This window comes from Taurulus bubalis (genome assembly GCF_910589615.1).
Source record: "Taurulus bubalis genome assembly, chromosome: 1".
NCBI classification, from domain to species: Eukaryota; Metazoa; Chordata; class Actinopteri; order Perciformes; family Cottidae; genus Taurulus; species Taurulus bubalis.
Genome location: NC_136589.1, coordinates 44,544,884 through 44,568,339, shown reverse-complemented (window position 1 = coordinate 44,568,339; position 23,456 = coordinate 44,544,884). Strand labels below are relative to the sequence as shown.

General features: G+C 42.2%; 1 protein-coding gene across 1 annotated transcript; it reads right to left on the bottom strand.

Annotated features, from left to right (window-relative positions):
- Positions 1–832: 832 nt before the first annotated feature.
- cyp7b1 (cytochrome P450, family 7, subfamily B, polypeptide 1) lies at positions 833–8,961 on the bottom strand (the record flags this gene model as incomplete). Its single annotated transcript, XM_079227509.1, has 6 exons — positions 833–1,833; positions 3,081–3,259; positions 3,341–3,547; positions 4,365–4,967; positions 5,043–5,179; positions 8,885–8,961. The coding sequence occupies 6 exons, from the start codon at positions 8,959–8,961 to the stop codon at positions 1,537–1,539; spliced, it is 1,500 nt and encodes a 499-aa protein (XP_079083635.1). The 3' UTR covers positions 833–1,536.
- Positions 8,962–23,456: the final 14,495 nt, after the last annotated feature.

Below are 23,456 nucleotides of genomic sequence, written 5' to 3'. Positions count from 1 at the left end.
AACATCATGGATTCAATGTACTGTTAGAACATCATGGATTCATTGTTCTTTTAGAACATCATGGATTCATTGTACTGTTAGAACATCATGGTTTCTTTTGAAGAGGAACGGCGTGCGCAATTATCCTGATCACTGAAGTCTGGTTCCAGTTAACCAGACTGTTTGAGCGGATCAGCCTTTGAGGAACCAGATAGCCTGACCCCCCCCCCCCCCCCGCCCCCCGCAGGGACCAGCCCCCCTGCCCCCCATATTATTATTAGCTTTATATTCATTGGTTGCTGGATTACATTTCACCCAGATACAACAGATACGTTTTTCTGATTGGCTATTCGTGTAGCCCATTTCTTTTTTTTGATTGGCAGGGGATTCGGGGGAGATGTGCTTGATTCCTCCATGGTGAGGGCAGCGCGACCAGATCATGTTTGTGCGCTGCGGCACATTAAATAGCCTAGAGTTTTTTTTCAGCGTGAGAAATACGATGTGTGGCAGGAGGGCGTGACTTAAGGCCGAAATGCGTGACAGTCACGCTCAATGCGTGACACTTGAGAGCCCTGCCTCTGATTGAAAGACGGGCATGCTAACCACTTATCCACTGTCGTTCATTATTGTAGATTCTCATTCGAAGCCTTTTGGTGAAAACATCTGCTGTATGACGTCTGAATAACTTCTGAATAACTGTCCTCCCAACATTAATAACAACCAGAGAAACTAGAGACTAAAGGTGAAAGCTAGCAGCTAACGGTGCTAACTTGATGTTATTAAATATAGAAAATCTTTAATGATTAAAAGTATAAACAAATTCAGTTTAGATTTTAAGTGTTTATTATTCAAGATGGTGACACGTGAATCACTTTATAGGCTACATACAATCTTACATACAAAGCTTCATTATAATATGTATTATTTTATATCCAGATCAGCTGACTACTTCCTCCTGTCGTTAGCTAGTTTAGCCCCGATGCTAACTGCTGCTAACGCCACCTTACTTTACTGTCTGAACTCAGTTCTGTGTTAAACAGCATTAATAATAATAATAATAATAAAGTATTAGTAATAAATCAACGGTGTAAAGTCTCGGTTTTAAACCTGAGCTAACGCTACACGTCTAGTGGTTGTCATTAAATAGACGCTAACAAATGTAGTTGGAGGGTGGATGTTTTCTTTATTCATGCTAAACTATGCTAGCAGTTTCCCCCAACTTTCAGTTTTTGTGCTAAGCTAGGCTACTCATGTCCAGATCCTGAATGCACATCATGTTGAATCAGAGACAGAAAACAAGTTTCCTTTAAACATTAAATCAACAGAAGTAAAAACTAAACAAATTAGAAAAATATGTATATAATCAATATAATACAATAATAATAAATGTATAGTTCATCATCAGAGCTCAGTTTCATATTTACGAGTCTGTACAGTGAAGAAAGTGCACCACTGGACGGTTTACAGGGAAAGACTCTAAATACATCAAAGCTTCTGGTGATCCTCAGCGCACGTCTACCGCCGCTTCAGGCTCTCTTCTGATTGGACGAGGGAGCGTTAGACAGCCGATCTCGGCCGGTAGCGGAAGCGTACGTCGGTGGCCGGCGGCAGGATCCCCAGTCCGGCTCTGTTGGAGTCCAGCGTGGCCGCGCTCTGGCCCTCCTCCAGCTGCAGGTCCATGTAGAGCAGCAGGAGGCTCAGGAACTGTTTGATCTCGTTGAGGGCGAAGTGTCGGCCGGGACACCGAGAGGAGCCGGACCCGAACGGCATGAGGTAGTACTTCAGCCGGAGGCCGTCCTTAAAGAAGTCGGTCTTCTCCTGGCCGTCCTGCACGAAGCGGTCGAGACGGAACGACTGAAGGACACAACAACAGAGGAGGAGGGCCGTTAAAGCTTTAACACATGAAGCATAGACTTCGATACAACCAGAGGAGTCGCCCCCTGGTGGCCAGGAGAGAGAATGCAGCTTTAACACATGAAGCATAGACTTCTACAGGACTGTCTCAGAAAATTAGAATATTGTGATAAAGTTCTTTATTTTCTGTAATGCAATTAAAAAAAAAAAAAAAAAAAATGTGATGCATTCTGGATTCATTACAAATCAACTGAAATATTGCAAGCCTTTTATTGTTTTAATATTGCTGATTAAACTCAAAAATCCTATCTCAAAAAATTAGAATATCATGAAAAAGTATACTAGTAGGGTATTCAACTAATCACTTGAATCGTCTAATTAAGTCGGTTATCAGGTTATAAAAGTAATTGGACTAAATCAGCTCTTTTACCTTTAAATCAATATTTAACACCAAGTTCCCTACCTTCTAATATCCCTATAAACATTTCAAATACCTTGGCATTGACATCTTCAAATCCATAAATATAACCATCTCAAAAAACTACTTGGACATATATAAACGTATTGAATCTGACCTTAACAGATGGACTGAGAGTTCAAAATTGTTACAGACTCGGGTTTCAATTGTTAAGATGGATGTTCTACCAAGAGCAGTAGTTCCAAACTTTAAATACTATTTTTGGTCTTTTGTTTTGAGACCACTCTCAATTTGGTTGAATCCAGAGGCATCGGTATCCTGGAAGCCAATTGAAGACAATCTGGCCGCACCACACAGGTTAGAGGACCTGGTCTATTCCAATATTTCCAATATTCCAATATAATATATGTAGATGTATGAGGGGGGAGGATGTCGCTAATAGTGGGAGGGGTTAATTAAAACTGTGTGTATATATATATATATATATATATATATATATATATATATATATATATATATATATATATATATATATATATATATATATATATATATATATATATATATATATATATATGTGTGTGTGTGTGTGTGTGTGTGTGTGTATACGTGTACATGTATGAGGGTGTGTGTATATGCGGGTATACTCCTATGTATTGTTATTTTTATTTGTATGATTATATGCATGTGTATCTTTTATAAACATGTATTGTACACAACTTCTTCTTTATATGCATATCTAGAAAATCAATAAAATAAAAAAAAGTATCAAAAAAAATTAAGCATAGAATTCTATACAACCAGAGGAGTCGCCCCCTGGTGGTCGTACCTGTGGGTCATTGTAGATCTTGGGGTCCATGTGCATGGTCTGAGGGTAGAGGGCGATGAAGTCTCCTTTCCTGACGGCCACCGAGCGCTCGCTGTCCAGCCGCAGATCGAAGTCCTCCTGAGCGACGCGGATGTTCATGGAGGCCGAGGACAGGCGGAGGCTCTCGTTGATGGCGCTCCCTGTGGACGGAGGACAGGTGTTCCTGAACACACCTCACCATCGCATCAGAACTGAGAATACGTTTGAGGAGGCGGACTCACCCAGATACACAAGCTTCTCCAACTGGTCCCGGTCGAGCCTCACATCCCGGTCCCTGCTAAATTGGACTCTGCTCAGGCTCAGAATGGACTGGAGCTCCTGGCGGACCACCTGCAGGGCCTCAGGGTGACTCAACAGGTAGTACAGGGCCCAGAAGGTGGCAGGGACGGTGTTCCCCACGGACGCCCACAGGATGGTCAGGTGATGAGCTGAGGAGTAATAATATCCATCACATACACACATACAACATGCTCACTAATATTCTGAATACTACAAAATATGTGAACGTAAACATCATATTGTGTTTGAATATTGTGAAGTGTAATAATGAGCTTTAGGAAGTAAAACATTATAATTCATCTCTAATATCTATTTTATATTCATGTGAAAATGTCTGGATTTATTCTAGTTCATCACCAACACTTGATTTTACTAGATTACATCTGAACGCATCATGAGAACGTTATCATTTACCTTCAGCTAGTACTCATTTTCACTGAGCAGAGCCTGAACGCAGCATGAGAACGTTATCATTTACCTTCAGCTAGAAATCATTTTCACTGAGCAGAGCCTGAACGCAGCATGAGAACGTTATCATTTACCTTCAGCTAGTACTCATTTTCACTGAGCGGAGCCTGAACGCAGCATGAGAACCTTTGGTTCTCCGTTAGCTAACATTACTAGCTCTCTTCTTGCTGGTTCTCTGTTAGCGGTGCTGCTAACGTTACTAGCTCTCCTGTTGGCTATCCGTTAGCGGTGCTGCTAACGTTACTAGCTCGCCTCCTACTGGTTCTCCGTTAGTGGTGCTGCTAACGTTACTAGCTCGCCTCCTACTGGTTCTCCGTTAGCGGTGATGCTAATGTTACTAGCTCTCCTCCTGCTGGTTCTCCGTTAGCGGTGCTGCTAATGTTACTAGCTCTCCTCCTGCTGGTTTAAACGCTTCCTGACCACTAAGGAGACAGAAAGTGTGTACCGATACTTGCGGTTGAGCATCAGAACTCGTGAAGGTTGAAAGCGTCCGTCTACCTCCTTTGTCGACGTCCTTCAGAGCCTCGTACTGGTCGAGCAGCTCCGACCGCGTCCTGATGAACAGCGAGGTGTTGGACCAGGACGACAGCTTGTGCGGCAGGAAGTAGTCGATCAGCTTGTCTCGCGTGGCCTTGGTCTGCCCCAGCAGCCAGATGGGGATCTGAGCGATGAGCAGTGGGAACATGGTGTCGAACCGGCCGAAGTCCCGCCGCAGCTGGCCCATGTCGGCGTGCCGGCTGTCGGCCGCCGGCCGGCCGAACATAGTGAGGAAGGTGGCCTCGAACATGACCGCGTTGCAGAACTCGTACATGCTGACGCTTGTCCAGCCGCCACCTTCCTCGCCCAGGTGGTCCTGCCGGAGCACCAGCATGAGGTTATCCATCATGCTCTCTGTCAGCGCAGAGAGCCCGTCTCCCTGCAGGAGCTTGTAGCAGCGGTGGATCTGCTCGTGCATGCCGGGGAACTTCCCCGCGAGGACCGGCGGGTAGCCGAAGGTCTCGGGCGCCACCTTGTCGGAGAACTCGTGGAAGTCCAGCTGCCGGCCGTGTCTGGTGATGCTGGGGTACAGCAGCGGGTCCATGATGAAGGTCATGTATTTACCTGCAGGAGGAGACAGAACCATTAAAGACCACTGGCAGCAGGACCGGTCTCGTGGTCACCAGCGTGAACACCAACCTGCTATCCGCACGGTGAACACGTCCCCGAACTTCTTCTTCTGCTCGTCCAGGAACTGATGGGCGTCTCGTCTGAACTCCAGAGCTTTGCCCACGAACGGGATCCAGCCGCTGATGAGGGGAGGCTCCCCGTCCCGCCTGCAGCACATGAGTCATTCCATGAGTCATTCCACTAGAGAGTCATTCCACGAGAGTCATTCAAGTCATCCCACAGGAGTCATCCCACAAGAGAGTCATCCCACAAGAGAGTTATTCCACTAGAGAGTTATTCCACTAGAGTCATTGCTGGAACCAAATTCACACCCCTCCGCACTCCCACTTCCCGTGCTAAAACCCCTCCAGTTAGACCTCCGCCACTGGTTCTAAGTGCTTTGACACAAACAACAAAGTTAAAGCGCCGTGCCCCTCTCCCGCCTCCACAACGTCTCCACAACCATCCTGTATCTCCCCTACCTGATAAAGACACAAATGTATATCTTTTGGGTCCGGACTACAAGGTTAATGACACCACTGATTATCTCCAGGAATAGTCGGGGCCCTGTATGAAGTTAGCCTTCTTAATTCCTGTCCTGACTGGTGAGGCTGCGAAGAAACATTAGTAAATCTGCAAATTTATCCAATTTAACATTCATTCCTCGTCAGCCTGTCCAAAGATATAGGGCAAATAGAGTTTGAAACACATTAAACTTAGCTTTATTAAATGTCAGGTCTCTGTCAGGAAACACATTTTTAATCAATGATTTCATTATTAGGCACAAACTTGATTTTTTGTTTTTAACTGAAAACGTGGTTAGACCAAGATAACAGTGCAGCTGTTCTTATTGAAGCAACACCTCCCAACTTCAGTTTCATGAGTGAAACAAGAGTGCATAATAAAGGAGGTGGAGTTGCTATTTTATATAATGAGTCTCTTCAATGCAAGCAGATGTCTTTTGGCCATTTTACTTCCTTTGCTCTCAATTCCACTCAGGTTTTATTCCTCAACATTTACAGACCACCTAAATACTGTGCCACCTTCTTTGATGAGTTTACTGAACTGCTGTCTATAATCTGTATTGATTGTGTTGTCATTGTTGGTGATTTTAATATCCATGTTGATAATCCCCAGGACAGAGGGTCTATAGAGCTATGTGGTGTCCTTGATAACTATGACCTGACTCAGCATGTAACAGGTCCAACCCACAACAAGGGGCACACTCTAGACCTAATCATCACCAAAGGTCTGGACATTTCCATGGTTGCTGTGACGGATGTTGCACTCTCTGGTCATTCCTGTGTTTTCTTTGAGAGAGCAATCTCTCTACACACAAATGTCCAAACCAAGGTTGTGACAAAGTGTTACATCACTGAAAACACCAGTGAACTATTTATTCAGAAGTTCTGCTCCACACCAGGCCTCTCTTGCATCTCAGTCAATGAGCTTGTGGATGGCTTCAATTCTAAAAATGTTATTGATGCCATTGCACCCACTAAGGTGAAGGTTGTCTCGGGAAAGAAAAGATCCCCTTGGAGAAAAGAGAGTGTCGGAAAGCTGAACGCAGGTGGGGAAAAACTCATCTCCAGGTTCACTGTGGTATCTATAAAGAGAGACTTCACAATTATAATTTGGAACTTAGAAATGCAAGACAGGCCTTCTTCTCTGACATCATAACCAAAAACAATAACAATACACGCGCCTTATTTGCTACCGTGGACAGGCTAACAAACCCTCCGGTGTCGGTAACGGCTACGCTCCAATCCACCTGGGCATGCAATCAATTTGCCTCCTATTTAGCTGACAAAATTCATAGAATTAGACAAGCAGTCGGTGGCTCCACACCAACCACAGAATATGTGTTGCCTCATCTTTAAATAGCATCCATTCAAATATCATGACACAATTTCACTCAATTAACCAAAGAAGCCTAGAAGACATTATACAACATCTGAACACATCCTCCTGCTGCTTGGATATTCTACCAACACACAAAAAAATATTTACCACTGCATGACCGCTGATCTTTTACAAATTGTAAACACATCCCTTCTCTCAGGTGTCTTCCCACAAGCCCTAAAAACTGCAGTTATTAAACCACTCCTAAAGAAGGCTAGTTTAGATCCCGAAATAATGAAAAACTATAGACCAATATCAAACCTCCCATTCTTAAGTAAGATAATGGAAAAAGTGTTTTTTCAACAGCTGAACAACTTCCTGGCCGAAAATAACTGTTTTGATGTCTTCCAGTCCGGCTTTCGTCTGCACCACAGTACTGAAACTGCTCTTGTTAAGGTTTTCAACGACATCCACACAGACAGTGGCAGAACCTCAGTCTTAGTGTTACTGGATCTCAGTGCTGCATTCGACACGGTTTATCATGACATACTACTAGACAGACTGAAAGTCTGGGTAGGACTCTCTGGCGCAGCACTAAACTGGTTTGAATCCTACTTGAAGGACCGACAATACTTTGTGTCGGTAGCTAATTACACATCAGAGCTGACTAGGATGACATGTGGTGTTCCCCAAGGCTCAATACTGGGGCCTCTTCTGTTCAACATCTACATGCTTCCACTGGCTCAGATTATGAAAAACAACAAAGTGTGTTATCATAATTATGCAGATGCCACACAAATCTACATAACTATACCACATGGGGACTATAGTCCCAAACAAGGGCTGACTAAATGCATTGAAGAAATCAATAACTGGATGTGCCAGAATTTTCTTCAATTAAATCAAGATAAACAGAAGTAATTGTTTTTGGTCCCAAGGACGAACGATTGAAAGTGAGCTCACTTTAAATATTTGAATAAAGTGTCGATACTAAAAATATGCAAAATCATATCGCTTTTAACGTACGGGTACCGCGCTACCTTTTTAGTATTGTGCAACATTACACAGTAGTGTAAAAGAAGTATTTAAATCGGCTCAGGCACAGAAAGAAATCTGCATTGCTTTTCGGACTGGTGGTCGGTTGATCTGGCACCAGGTGTTTTACCTGTAGTTTCTCAGCCAAAGGTCTTCTCTCAAACAGGTGTTGGAAGAGAGATTATACAGAGTTAGTGTTTGGTTTTCTTTGAAGAGCAATGGCTCCTGCTCGCTGCTGTCATGTTGTTATCATGGGTGGCGCGCGCCTCGTCTGCCCGAGGAGACAGAGACACGGGAACGCGCAGCCTTGGGCTTGATGAGAATAGCCCTCCCAGAAGTCTTTTTTAGGGCGCTGATTGGATGAATTGTATGTCCTTCATGAATTTCTTTAATCAGTGATTGGCTAAACTGCGTATTAGACCCGTCTTCCTTGGGCAAGCCCACGTGCATGAGCAGAGCAGGACAAGCAGGAAAAGCATATATTTGGCGCAGATATCCTATTTTAAAAATATTACTGGGTATGTTCCATAGCTCAAAAACACAAATATAGACAATTTGTATAATTTCTTAATATTTTTATAATTATTATGAAAAACAAATTCTTCAAATTCGTCATTCCACTAGAGAGTCATTTCACAAGAGCTGTCGGTCTGTACCTGTCTGTGTGTAGCAACATGTCTGGGGGCGGAGTAATAACACCCCAGTCAATAATTCATCAATGAATATTTGACCTCTGAAGAACCTTTAGAACAGAACAAAGTACTACTTGTAGCAGCATAAAGTACTACGTGCAGCAGTATAAAGTACTACGTGTAGAAGTATAAAGTACGTGTAGCACTATAAAGTACTACGTGTAGCAGCATAAAGTACTACGTGTAGCAGTATAAAGTAGTACGTGTAGCAGTATAAAGTAGTACGTGTAGCAGTATAAAGTACTACGTGTAGCAGTATTAAGTACTACATGTAGTAGTAATAAAGTACTACATGTAGGGTACCTGGTCCTGGCGCGCTGCGCGCGCAGCAGCAACAGCAACAGCAGCAACGCGAGCAGCAGCAGCAGCAGCGGGAACATGTTAACTTCTGTCCGGGTCGCGAGCGTCTCACAGCAACACCGCGTCACAAATACGCGCGCACACGCACCACATCCGGCTGCGGCCTTCAGAATAAGATCCCTCGAGTTTGATGATAATAAAAAGTGATTTACGTCCAAACATCCGGATTATTGTTGCTTTGACTCACAGAAACTAACCACTGGACTACACATATTAATGTAATTATAATATTTATTTAGTACTATTTAACAGTTTATTATTGGTCATGTGTAATACTTGTTTGTTTTTACTTTGCATCTGACTCCTTATATGTTCCACTTCATCCATCACTCAACAGATATCACTTCAGTGTGTCCGCGTCATCTCAGACTGACTCACATGGTTGTAACGTCCTGACGTTTAGGAGCTTTAATTATGAAGGCCGATCATCTTCATTTCCGGTCCCAGTGTCTGGCTGCGACCGCTCCTTTCTGCGCAGACTCACGATGTCTCAATAGGCTCGTTTGAGATGAGCCAGTTCTGCGGGAAACGCCTGGCTCTCGCCACATCAGAGAGCTGATTGGCTCTTAGATCTGACAGCAAACACGACGTGTTGTAGAAAATCCTTATTTTATGTTTAGTTGTAATAATTAACCCTCGATTATTGACTATTCATCTCATGTTTAATCTAAAAACACATCTTGTGTGGTTGATAATACAAAATCTTATTTTCATAACACATATCTAAACACATATCACAGGCAGACATAAAAATACCAGAGGATGCAGCTACACAGTCATTTCTACATAAATATATATATTTATAAACACATATAATAAATCCAAACGTGATCTGTAAACTACAAGTAAACAAAAGTTCGGAACTAACAGGAAGTACTTTTTTCCGTGACTTCCTGTGTATACTTTGAAGGCAGCTGACAACTGTCCGACTTGATTGCAGTTTTTTGTCAACGCCTCCTGCTGCGCGGCTCTAACGAACGAGCCTAATAAGATCAATACAATAAATGAAGCCGGTCGATTTGATTGTGGACGTGACGTCATTTGAGGCTTTAAATTATCTTGATATTTTATTTACAATCATAAATATATTTTTTATTCATGAAGCACGTTTGAAAAACAAATAGAAAACAAGATTAAACATGTAAATAATGAAAAGATACTATAAATAATACACTGTTGTGATGGTGTCGTGAGGGTTCATACTAAATATAAATGTTATTTGTTATATATGTTTTATATATATATATACATAAATAAATAAATATATATATATATACATAAATATATATATATACATAAATATATATATATATATATATATATATATATATATATACATAAATATATATATATATATATATATATATATATATATATATACATAAATATATATATATATATATTTATATATATATATACATAAATATATATATATATAAATATATATATATATATATATATATATATACATAAATATATATATATATATAAATATATATATATACATAAATATATGTATATATATATTTATGTATATATATATATATATATATATATATATATATATATATATATATATATATATATATATTAGCTCCGCCCACATCAAAGCCTCCTGGTTTTATTCAGCCTCCTCTTCTTCCTCTGCTTTCAGTCCCGAACACAAACCTTCCGTGGAGTTCAGGAAGTCGGTTCTCTTTCACTAGAACACTAGAACCCTGCAGACGGTGGAACCTTTTCCCTGAATGGGCCTCAGAGACGTCCCGTGTTCTAAAGAGGACAATGAAAGCCTTGCCGGGTTAATGACCGTGTTGATTCTTCTTCAGTTTCAGACAAACTTCTTAAAGTTGTTGAAATCGTAAACACTTTCAATATTCACTTAAATTAAGTTTAACATAATTTAAAACAAACATCTCAGGGGTTTTAACTATAAACTACATTTAGATTCAGAACACTTAAGATGGCCGTCTTGCATACCTGAATGTAAGACGGCCATCTTGGATATTGTAAAACTTATAAATGGTATTTCTTTATAGTACTTTTTTACTATCACAAAATGAATCAAATGAGGTCAATTATGCATATATATATATATTTATTTTTAAATATATTGTATATATATTTAAAAAATCACATCAGAGGAAATTTGGCCTTTTCCAAGCTCCAGTAGAAGTCGGAAAGAAGATAAACTGAAGCTGGTTCTTCAGAGAATCATCACTGCATGTCCATCAGCTCTAGTTCAGACTCTCTTCACTTCTTCTGCATCATCAGGAAGGGAGTCGAGAACAGCTTGACTTCTTTCTCAATGCCAGAAAGATCTTGGAAGCGCTGACTGAGTTCTGTCATTTGATGTGATGACAGACACATATTTTCTCTTTTTCTCAGAAAGGTTGACCTCTGGAAAAGCTGCTTTGATTTCAGACAGCGTGGGGAAGAGCGCAGCGTTGACGATACGTAGTTGTGTCTCAAAGAGCTGAAGCTTCACACAGAACGGGTTCATGTGTGCGTGAGGTTTGGTACCTGGGCTTTGCTTGCAGGCGCTTGTTCAGTGTGAGATGATGATAAGATCAACTAGAGGCCAGGTCTGCCAACCATAGTGTGTCACTCAGCTCATGAAGAGGTCGGTCCTTCTCTTTCAAAAACTGGTCAGCTCAGTGCTGCGCCGGAGCAGCAGCGCACCTCAGAGAGAGAGAGAGAGAGAGAGAGAGAGAGAGAGAGAGAGAGAGAGAGAGAGGAGGTCCTGTTCAGCTTCACTTTTAGTTAGTTCGCGCTCTGTGTTATGATGTCTCGTCTGAGAGGTTTTTGTGTCGCGCTGTGAGCTGAGCGACCTCGTAGCTGTTATGAGGCATTTTCTCGTGTTTTGTTCGGACAGCAAAAATGTGTATATAAATATATATACAGATAAAAATATGTATTACAAGTGATCAAAAGCTTGAGGTTTCATGGAACGGCGTGGAAGTGGTGTGCAACTATTTCATATGGTTCTTGATCATACAGCAAGTTGTTGTAACTCAACTGTACTTTGTCAAAACTGTTCCAAAGTTAACATGCTTTATGAAAGTCATGGCTTGAAGGCTTCTGCATGCCAATATTAACTCAGTCAGAGCGCCACCTACTGGGAAACTATGGCAATTTGAACTAGAAATGAACGAAGAAAATGAAATTGGCCGACTTCTGGTACGGTTTAGAGCATGGTCCCAAGAGAGTTATTTTTAAGTTTATATGTGGTACATACGCCTACCAAATGTTGTATATCTATGTTGAACGTACTGCAAGGGCTGCTCTGTTGAATTTAGTTGAATTTTCTCCTTAGAAGTTCATTGGTGCTTTTCTTCTGAACACAATGAGATATAAACAAGCTTTTGATATATTGTGATGAAATTGAACCTGTAATGATCCACAGAGAATTTTGTATAAATCGAACCCAGCATTTAGGAAGACTTGAGGAAAAAAAAGTTTTCACAGAATTCAAAATGGCGGAAATTCTAAGTAGGCGGAGCTTAATGCTCCCTCTTACTTTTTTGTAGAGCAGACACAACCGGACATGTGTGCCAAATTTCAGGTCAATTGGTGATAAGGGGCAAAAGCTGTGGGCTTTCACAACTCACGGGTTGTCAATATTTTTTGAAGAATTCAAATCACATCAGGTAACTACATCTTTGCCTTTAATTGTGCCTGCCAAGCAGGGGCGGTTTTGGGCACAGGCGACCCGGGCAGTCGCCCGGGGCGGCACTTTTTCATGACACGTGGGGGGCGGCACGACCACTTAAAAAAAAAAAAACGCGGCGGCGTGCGGATCCACTGTGGGCTATGGGGCCGTACTCTAATGCAGTGGTACCCAACCTTGTTTGAGCCGGACCGGTTTTGTGTCAGACAATATTTTCACGGACCGGCCTTCACGGTGTAGACGAAAAATATGACGTAATAAATATGACGTAATACGACCGGCATAAATACAATTATAAAATGCATAAAGATACAACTCACCATGACGCTGCATTAATGACCAGATGTTTCCACCTAGAATAGTCATTTACCACATGAACAATGTATAGTGTATTTCTGATTAATTTAATGTTATCTTCATTGAAAAAAAACAGTGCTTTTCTCTGAAAAATAAGGAAATTTCTAAGTGACCCCAAACTTTTGAACGGTAGTGTGTGTATATATATTTTGTAGACTTAATACTTACAATATGCAATACTGCTGTACTATACTGAATATTGTTTTGCTACTACTACATTTCACTTCATAATATTACACTTATGTGCCATGATATGTATAATGTACCAGCCTTTTTATTTGACCATATTATGTCATACTGTTATACCACTTTACTTTGAGGAGACGTCACTGTTAGTCTAGAACACTGAATAATGTTTCCACCAGTAAACCTGAACATGCACACCTCTCTCTGTGTGACAGCGATTATAACCGCATAACTCAATAGATTATAATTAACTAGAGGATACACTTTTTCCTACACGTAGATCTTAAACCCTAAAATATAAACAGGAGCCCGGCCACCCTACGGAGGAAACTCATTTCGTTTTTTTATTAAAATAAAAGTTGGATAAAATCTCCACTGGTCCTCTCCTTATATGTAGTCAGGTGTCGGTAGGTAGAACTGCAGTGCCGCTGACTCTCCGCCAATGCTCCCTCAAATTTTTTTCAGCAAATTTTTTTTTTTCTGAGCACACATTTCAGCATTGTGAGCAATTCACAACCACGCGATCTGCCGAAAATGACCACAAGCCTGCGTTAGCCATAATGGATTCAAAGAGATGACAGCAAATTCATCAATATGTATACAAGGTTGATATTTATTCAATATCCTTTATAATGGCTGGACTTTTGGAACATTTTAATGATGGTGTTTTACCCGTCAGTTTAGTTGAACTTAAAGGATCTTTGTTGAACTTCAATAAGGGGAGGTTATGACTGGTTCACTGGTTATGACTGATAATGATATATATAAAAAATAAAAGTATCAAAGGTGTTTAGTCATTTCTCAGTAGGTACAACATTTAAGTGGAACTTCATTGAAAGAAAAATGCTCATGCAGTGCTTAACAATAATTATAGGCCTATTAAATTGACATGGTGTCATTTTTCCTAAAGGTAGCCTATATAAACAATTTAATAACTTCATATTTAAATATGTCTGAAAGTTCCATCCTACCTGTGTCAGTTTGGACTATTTCATCTAGCTCCTCATGTTTGAACGTTAGACAGACCTTTTTCTGGGGCACCTGCTCTGCCTTTCTTTTCGCCATAGTAGCCTATAGCTGCTGGAGCAGGGCCCGCCAAGAGGAGCCTAAACAGCGCCGTCCCGAGTTCATGTGGCGCTCTGGGCGAGCTTCACTCCTGGCGCCCGGAGGACAGCGGGGGTGGGGGGTGCTAACGGAGGCAGAGCGCTAGCAGAGGTACAGAGAGCGCATGTCGAGAAACGGGACGCTGATTGGCCAAGAAGACTCGACATGTCACATCAAAGATCTTATTATTGAGGAGATGGCTCACTCCTATCTCAGAAACACTGGCGCAAAAAATATTTTTAACCCCTGAAAAAAATCATTTGTGCGGTCAGAAAAATGTGCGCCGTCTGAAAAATGTATTGCGCGGCCACTTCGACTGGCCTGCGCGGCCGCGCACGTGCGCAGCTTAGAGGGAACACTGCTCGCCGCTCTCCTGTCTGACGTCACACGCTGCCACGGACTCTCCGCTGCCAGTAATCTCACTCGCTGTCTCTCCAACAACGTTAGCTAACGTGTTAGCAAGCTGACTAGCTTGCTATTATTAAACTGGTGGGAGGGAAATGAATCCGCTGTAGACATCTTAACGCTGATTGGCCAAGACTCGCGACGTCAAAGATCTTCTAATGCTAAGATGATCACGACCTCAGTTTTTTTTCCGTGTCCCACTCCAATCTCAGAAACAGCGGACAGTTGACCTCCCCCCTCTCCCAAAAACAAAAACTCTTCGGATCTACGTGATTCACGTGGATGACATATTTTGGTTTCAAAACGGCGAATTTCGCCGAAAGGTGAGAGATTTTCATGTCTGAGACACATGTCTGGTCGGTCTGACAGAACAGCTCCAGAGGTTTATCGTGCTTCGTACACATCCTGCCTTCCAGGTTCTCCACAGGCTCGATCAGCTGATGTCTCTTCAGGCGTGAAGCTGTCAGATGAGGCTCCAGGTGAGTCTCACAGTAGGAGGTCAGACACACCAGGCAGGACTTCAGGGCCTTCAGTCTGGTTCCAGTGCAGACGTCACAGGGAACTTCTCCTGGTTTGGACTCTTGTTGCTCTGAGCTGCTGCTGCTGGCTTTCTGTTGAGCCGACTGTCTGACATGAGAAACCATCTCAGAGACCAAAGTGTTGACGAGCAGCTCAGGTCTTGAGGTGAAAACCTTTTTACACATTGGACACGTGTTCTGGTCGTTTGTATTCCAGTTGTCATTGATGCACTTTTTGCAGAAGTTGTGTCCACATGGTGTGCTGACTGGATCAGTGAACACATCCAGACAGACGGAGCACAGGAACTGATCTTCAGATGGCAGATAGTTTGCAGCAGCCATATCTACACACACTGTGGAAGAAAAGAAAAACATTTTATGGAAAACAAAGTTAAATTATTTGTTGATCAAGCAACCAAGATCAAAGTCGGGCCGACAGACTCAACCTTGCTTCTATAAATAAATAAATCCAATGTGCATTAAAGAACAGCACTGACATAAAGCTCTGCTCACCTGATGACAAACACATCACATTTCCTCCAGCGGCTTCACAATAAAAGCCTCCCGCTGGTAGAACAATTTTATTGTGAAACAACCAGAGGAAATAGAGGAAGTGATCAATGAACAGTAACAATAGCAGGAATGTCGCAGTGAGACTAAACTTAAAACCAGAGATTCAGTTACAAGTTACTAAAGTCCTCCTGAGACACTTTAAAGCTGTTAAAGTGAGTTTCTGTGTAGTGGACTTTGGACAGACAGCCATAGTTATATTGTTTATAATTCATCAGGTATGTTATACTTCCTGCCTGCGTAAAGCTAAAGTTCAGAGTTAATCCTGGTGATTAAAGGTGTAAATATGATCAGATGTACTCACCAGTGTTTGGAAGAGACTCTGTTGTGTTGTTGAGGAAAACCTGATGAAGTCACTTTGAATTGTCTTTGAGAGAAAAGCAGAGACTTGTCTCGACTGCAGTGTTTCTGTCTCTGAGGAACTTAACTTTCGTTTCTGGAGTGTGACGTAGGAGCTCTCCTTTCCAGTGTAGCTCCGCCTCTTACCTGCAGCTCTGTGGGTGAACACCTCACCTTTACCTTCCTGTGACTCACATGGAGTAGTCTGGTTTAAATCTGAGGAGATTAATGCCATATTTACCAATTATTACAAATACTATTTACATCAGAAATACATAAAACTGACTCTCAAATAAACGGCCAATTGGAACATTTAAACTCGTAAAACGGTGATAGTTTGGACTCTGACTGTATGTGTTGTTTGTTTTTTGTGTTGCAGGGCGGAGAAAGCAGAAGGCAGTCAAAGAGAGGCCGGGGCATAGCAAAGGTGAGCTCAAACCTGTTGGAACACTTCCTGATATCACCTGTCAATCAACTCAAAGCAGATTAGTGAGCTGTGTGGTGCGGGCAGGAAACTGACTACATTTGAAAATAGTCAAATATTTCTCAGCGACTCTTATTATATTTATATATTTTTATTATTGTGAGCGCACAGAGTCTGAGCGAGGACGATATAGAATGAGAGGAACAGGAGGAGACAACCCCAACCCTTCCTCTTCCTCCCCTCTTCCTCATGTGGACCTTCCATGACGACCCTGCCAACGCCTCGGCCTCCATCACTCCGGCCGACGTCCATCACTTCCTGAAGTGGAATTAGTTTTTTATTCCAGGTTCATCCATGACAGTAGTGTGTTGTAGTTTTTTAACTTAACCTTCCTCTTGTGTTTGGGTTGGCACCGACCCGTTTTAGGATTTAAATGCATAAAAGAACCATATAAAATGTGGTTATTGCATCAAGGCTTTTTGACTTTGTGAGGAACCTCTATTTCAACAAAATAAAGCAAAACAAAAATGTTTCACTAAATTATAAAATGCTCTGGTTGAAATTATGACCTTTGTGTTGTTAGGGTCGGTTTAGACCCAGTTATAAAAATAAGATTTGCTTGATTGGTTGTTGTTTTTTGACCTTGCAAATCGATTTGTTGTGTTATGACTTGTTCTGCTTTTCATTTTGTGTTTGTATTAAAGTCTTATTGCTGAAAAAAATATTTTTTAGCCTTTTTCTTGAAGTAAATATGGGTCGAAATTGACCTGTAACACCATAGATTGTACTGTAGTTAATAATTATAAAATGTAAAAAAAATATATAAGAGATGTGTTCTAATACCCCTCAGTAATAGTCAGGTAACACAACCTTTTATTTATTTATATGATTCTCTTGAGGTTCATTTTACCATTTTTTTAAATTGGAATCGAGGTATCCTGACAAAGAAAAGGCCCAGAGGCCCACACCAAAAATATTAAAACATGTAAAACAATATTTTCATGGATAAGGAAGCCTAACAAGGTAACCAAGAAATGAGAAACAAATTGGATGATAGATAATTGTTTTTAGTGTATTTTACAGCTGATTTAAGACATGGGTCAAAACCGACCCGTTCACACAAGAGATGCTACTATAAAGCTGACACAAGAGATGCTACTATAAAGCTAACACAAGAGGAAGGTTAGATGACCCGTTTTGGGGTATTAAGAGTATCTGGATCCTAACGGCCAGAGAAATACAAGAGCCCATCCCCACTCCACCGTCATGAGCTGTGTACTCATTGAGTGGACCGGGTGTTGACGTGGATCCGCTCCTTCCTTCAGGGTGGTGCAGCACACGTCCCGCCAGCATCCTGTACCAGGGTTACACCGCCCGACATGTTTGTACCAACCGTCTCCATGGTTCCTTTATCAGTCGTGGAAAGTTCCAGAAACAGGAATCTTCTCTCCGCTCGGATGCTCCACAAAGTATTCATTGTTTGTTTTTTTGTTATCAGTTGTCTTTCTGTTCTGAAAAAGAGATGACATTTTTGGGAAATAAAAGATGTGAACAAACTATTAATGTCTTGTGAGATTATTTTATTTTAAATTCATTTACGCATCCTCCTCGCTCTGCACGTGTCATCACTGTTTAGAAAGTAGCTTCTCGTTAGCAAACATTTAAAAAAAAGCTTCCTGCAACGTTTTACAGCAGGTCGTGTCTTTATTTCTGTACCTGTGAACTTGGAGGACGAACAAAAGAGACATCCTCGAAACTCCAGTGAAGATCTGGAGTCGGAGTCAGAGGAGTCTCTGTACTGAGAAGAAGCCATCTCCACGCTCTGCTTCGCTTCTTCAGGGGCTTGCAGGCATCTGAGATCTCACTGGCTCCTAGAGGATCACCAAAGAAAAGGACAAAAAAAGATGGATTTCACTTTTGTGTGTCATGGGAGTTTCCACAGCAGAGGTTTCAAAAAGGAGCCATGACAAACGGATGCCCTACCTTTCTGTGGACTCAGCGTGGTCTCAGGAGCCATCTCAGCCTGTGAGGGTTAAACGAGGAGGTGTAGATCATCGTGGTTTTATTCAGGTAGCAGAAGGTTAGTTTGGGGGAATTACGACATTAACGCTACATCAAATGTACATTCGCCCAAACACACAGGCGGTAGATTAGTCTGTAAAGAGCGGGAAACATTATTACTGCCGTTTACCTGAGAACTGATTCTTTCTCGGAGTGGACTTCAGTCGACAGCAAACATCGTCACTCCGCTTTCATTTAATTTAACTGGGACTAGTAAAATAAAAAATGTTTGAAACGAAGAGCAGAGTTCAAGTTTATGCCATTGACTTGTGTGTTGAAAGGAGAAATGAATGAGTGGTGAGCTCATATTTCATGAGCTAATTACAGTAAATTGAATTACTGTATACATCAGTTAAACATAATTAAATACAAGTATAATCCTGATGGATTATCTGAAGGAAACAAAGGCTTGTTTTTGTGCTCATCCTTTTTCTTTTTTTAGGACAGTGTAAGAAAGGAGTGACAAGTCATCCGACATCTTCCTGACACTAGTGTTGTTTTCGTTAGGATGGGTTTAGACAGTTTGGTTATTAAAAAAAACTGTGACCAAGATGTGCGCTCAACTGGATATTTGGCAGTTGATAATAGACTGTTGTGGACAGACTTTGGAATGGAGTTATTGTTTGTAAAGCACACAAATACACCTCTTGCATCCACTTCAAAATAGTTTATAAAGACAAATGAATGCTTCTGAATTTGAACATTTAGACAAGCGTCAGTGTCACAGAAAAAATGGTGGTCTTATGAAACACAAGCAGTGTAAACTCCCACAGTTTCTCAATGAGCTCCATAAAGCCACATCAGCAGTCTTTACTGACCCTTGTCCCTGAGCAAAATATTATCCTTTCTATAAAGTGCCTCCACAACTTTCACTCACAGTACATATGTTATAAATATTGAAATACTGGTAAAGATACTGCTGAGTATCCTGCAGCTTCGGTCTGTCTAAAACCTGACATGGAGGCCAACCTGCTGAACCTGCACCCTCCTCTTCCGGGTAAGCTACATATTTAAAAGCTGCTCTTTAATTGCATAGATTTAAGTGTTATTGTCGTGTTTTTATGAAGACAATATTAAACGCACGGCCTCTGACGAAGCACTGGCCGAGGCTAACAAGCTAGCATGAAGTCCCTGTGTTGTAGAAACTATATGTTAGCCGACAGCGCTAAGCTAAGCTAAGCAACATCTGTCAAACAAGACATCTGGCCCCGTTTCCCCGTCGTCGTTGGTTTGTAGTCCATGTCGTATCCATGGAGATGGAATGCGTCATTATGGAACGTTTTAGGGAAAGTCCCTGTGGCTTTGAACTGTTAGTGATGCGATATCGCTCAACGTGGCATTGATGTTTAGTCCATAAGTCAAGCCGCTTGGGAGAGATTCTTTGCTTACGTATTGAACTCGTCATACATTGTCCGCACGACCCACACAACCCTTCGCAACCTTCGCAGTTTAGCAGTTTCTCCCCCGTATTGAACTTGTCGTACACCACCCCATAGAGTTTATCTCTCGTATTGAACTTGTCATACACCACCCCATAGAGTTTCTCTCGTATTGAACTTGTCATACACCACCCCATAGAGTTTTTCTCTAGTATTGAACTTGTCATACACCACCCCATAGAGTTTCTCTCGTATTGAACTTGTCATACACCACCCCATAGAGTTTCTCTCGTATTGAACTTGTCATACACCACCCCATAGAGTTTCTCTAGTATTGAACTTGTCATACACCACCCCATAGAGTTTTTCTCTAGTATTGAACTTGTCATACACCACCCCATAGAGTTTCTCTAGTATTGAACTTGTCATACAACACCCCATAGAGTTTATCTCTAGTATCGAACTCGTCATACAAGTGCACAAACTGCTAAACATATCCCGTGCGAAGATGACTTCCAAGTCTTTTGATAGACAGAACCAACATGCCAATCCGCAACAAGCCATATTTGGTGCGGTGGATATACGTAAGAAGGAGGGTTTCAAGTGTGCTCCACAGAACCAACATGCCAATCCACCACGGGCTATAGTTGGTGCGGTGGACGTACGTGAAAAGGAGGGTTTCAAGTCTGCACGAATTTCCCCTCAGGATTTCCCACAAACTGCAATGGGTTATAAGGACTATCACATCTCCTGGCTAAATGCCAAACAAAGCGAGATGTTAAAGAGACTTGCCAAAGCTGATATTGAAAAGTGGAATCTCATCCAACGAGTTCACGAAGGGGAAGTGAAATATAGCCGCCTGGAGAGAAGTCTAGCGCGCAATGTGGACAAAGACCTGGAAATTGCCAAGCCCAAGAAAGAATTGGAGGAAGCTGAGCGCCAAAAGCCTGCAAAACCGAAGCAGAGTCACCAAGCTAAATTAGAGCTTCTTCGCCTTAAAGCAATAGAGAGGGAAGAAGAATTGGCCTCTGCAGACCTGAACTGGCATTGTCGCGTCCTTCTTGAAGAGACGCAGAAAAGTCATCAGGAGGAAGTAAAGCTACTTCTCGCCATAGCGAGTGAATCAGAATGGGCAACTAGCTCGAGTCAAATCCAAACACTCACTGAGAGGCTGGGGAATAACCAGTCTGAATTAGAGCAGCTGAAAGGCAAAGCCAAAGTGAGTGAATCAGAATGGGCAACTCAAGAACACAGCCTGAGGACTCAGGTCAAAACGCTGGAAGAGACACTGTGGGGTTATCAGTCCGAAATAGAGCAGCTGAAAATCAAAGCCAAAGCCAGTGAATCAGAATGGGCAACTCAAGAACACATCCTGAGGACTCAGGTTGAAACGCTGAAAGAGACACTGAGGGGTAATCACTTTGAATTAGAGCTGAAAATCGAAGGCAAAGCGAGTGAATCAGAATTGGAAACTCAACTCCAAACGCTCGCTGAGATGCTGTGGGGTAATCACTCTGAAATAGAGCAGCTGAAAGGCAAAGCCAAAGCGAGTGAATCAGAATGGGCAACTCAAGAACACATCCTGAGGACTCAGGTTCAAACGCTGGAAGAGACACTGAGGGGTAATCACTCTGAAATAGAGCAGCTGAAAGGCAAAGCCAAAGAGAGTGAATCAGAATGGGCAACTCAAGAACACATCCTGAGGACTCAGGTTCAAATGCTAGAAGAGACACTGAGGGGTAATCACTCTGAAATAGAGCAGCTGAAAGGCAAAGCCAAAGAGAGTGAATCAGAATGGGCAACTCAAGAACAAAGCCTGAGGACTCAGGTTCAAACTCTGGAAGAGACACTGAGGGGCAATCACTCTGAATTAGAGCAGCTGAAAGGCAAAGCCAAAGTGAGTGAATCAGAATGGGCAACTCAAGAACACATCCTGAGGACTCAGGTTCAAATGCTAGAAGAGACACTGAGGGGTAATCACTCTGAAATAGAGCAGCTGAAAGGCAAAGCCAAAGAGAGTGAATCAGAATGGGCAACTCAAGAACACATCCTGAGGACTCAGGTTCAAACGCTGGAAGAGACACTGAGGGGTAATCACTCTGAAATAGAGCAGCTGAAAGGCAAAGCCAAAGAGAGTGAATCAGAATGGGCAACTCAAGAACAAAGCCTGAGGACTCAGGTTCAAACTCTGGAAGAGACACTGAGGGGCAATCACTCTGAATTAGAGCAGCTGAAAGGCAAAGCCAAAGTGAGTGAATCAGAATGGGCAACTCAAGAACACATCCTGAGGACTCAGGTTCAAACGCTGGTAGAGCCACTGAGGAGTAAGGAGTCTGAAATCCATAATCTAACCGAAGAGAACAAGGACCTCGCAGACGTCTGCCTTGCGCAGAAGAAGAAAATCAGAGGTCTATTTGGAAAGAAGCTCGTGGATAGAACGACAGAGCTTCAAAAGATGGTGAAAAAAAACAAGGAGAAGGAAGAGAAAAAGAAGGAAAAGGTGAAGACGGGGTTTTTCGGCCGACTTGGCAGAAAGTCAACACGCGATGGTGGTGGACAGGCGGAAGAGGTTACAGCTGATGTAGATCAGCAGTGACCTCTTTCTCCCCCTCCCTCCCTCCATCTCCCTCCCGTCCCCTTTCCCCAAAGACAGTCAGCAGTGATTTAATTGATCACTACAGCCTCACAGAGACATCTCCACCTTTGTCTCTGTGTGAAGTTTGGAACCTGCCGTAACAGCGACAGGCCTAATGGGAGGTGATGTTTTCTAGATCTCTGCAGTGAACACATTTTAGATGGAGCTGAAAACACCTGTGTATCCCTTATCTTTATTGAATGCACTCAATTTAGATATGTGGAGTTGACACGAGTGCGAACAGTTTCCGCCAGTTACCTGCAACCGACGTACCAGAAGTAAACCCACGTGTTCTTTGATTATGTGGGAGGAAACCTGAGTACCAGGAGTAAACCCACGTGAACACAGGGAGAATGTTGAAACTCCACACAGAGAGAAGGGTGGAGGTGTCTCTGTGAGGCTGCAGTGTTAAATCACTGCAGCCACTGTGCTGGCCTTGATTGGTTCCAGCTGTTTGCAGCACACCTGCCTGAATAGACTGACCTGGGTAATTGGACCGTGCCATGCTACCTCAGCCAGAGGGGTGTCTTCAGCAGCTAGGCTATTCTGCACCACTAGAGAGAGAGGTCTTCTCTCCCCTTTCAATTGACATGGACTCACCGACTGCTATATACCATGCTTGGGATATGGCTCGGGAGTGTCTCCTGCTTCCTGGGAGACCTCATTATGTCTGTCTTGAATTCTAGTTTGTTGTTATTTATCACTTTGTTAAGCTTTTGTTCCCCATCTTAACCTGTACATATCATTGGGGCAACAAAATCTTAACCAACTGACAAATAACAACAAACTACAATTCAAAACATACATAATGAGTGTCTCCTGATTTCACGGAGACCTCATTATGTCTGTCTTGATTTCTGGTTTGTTGTT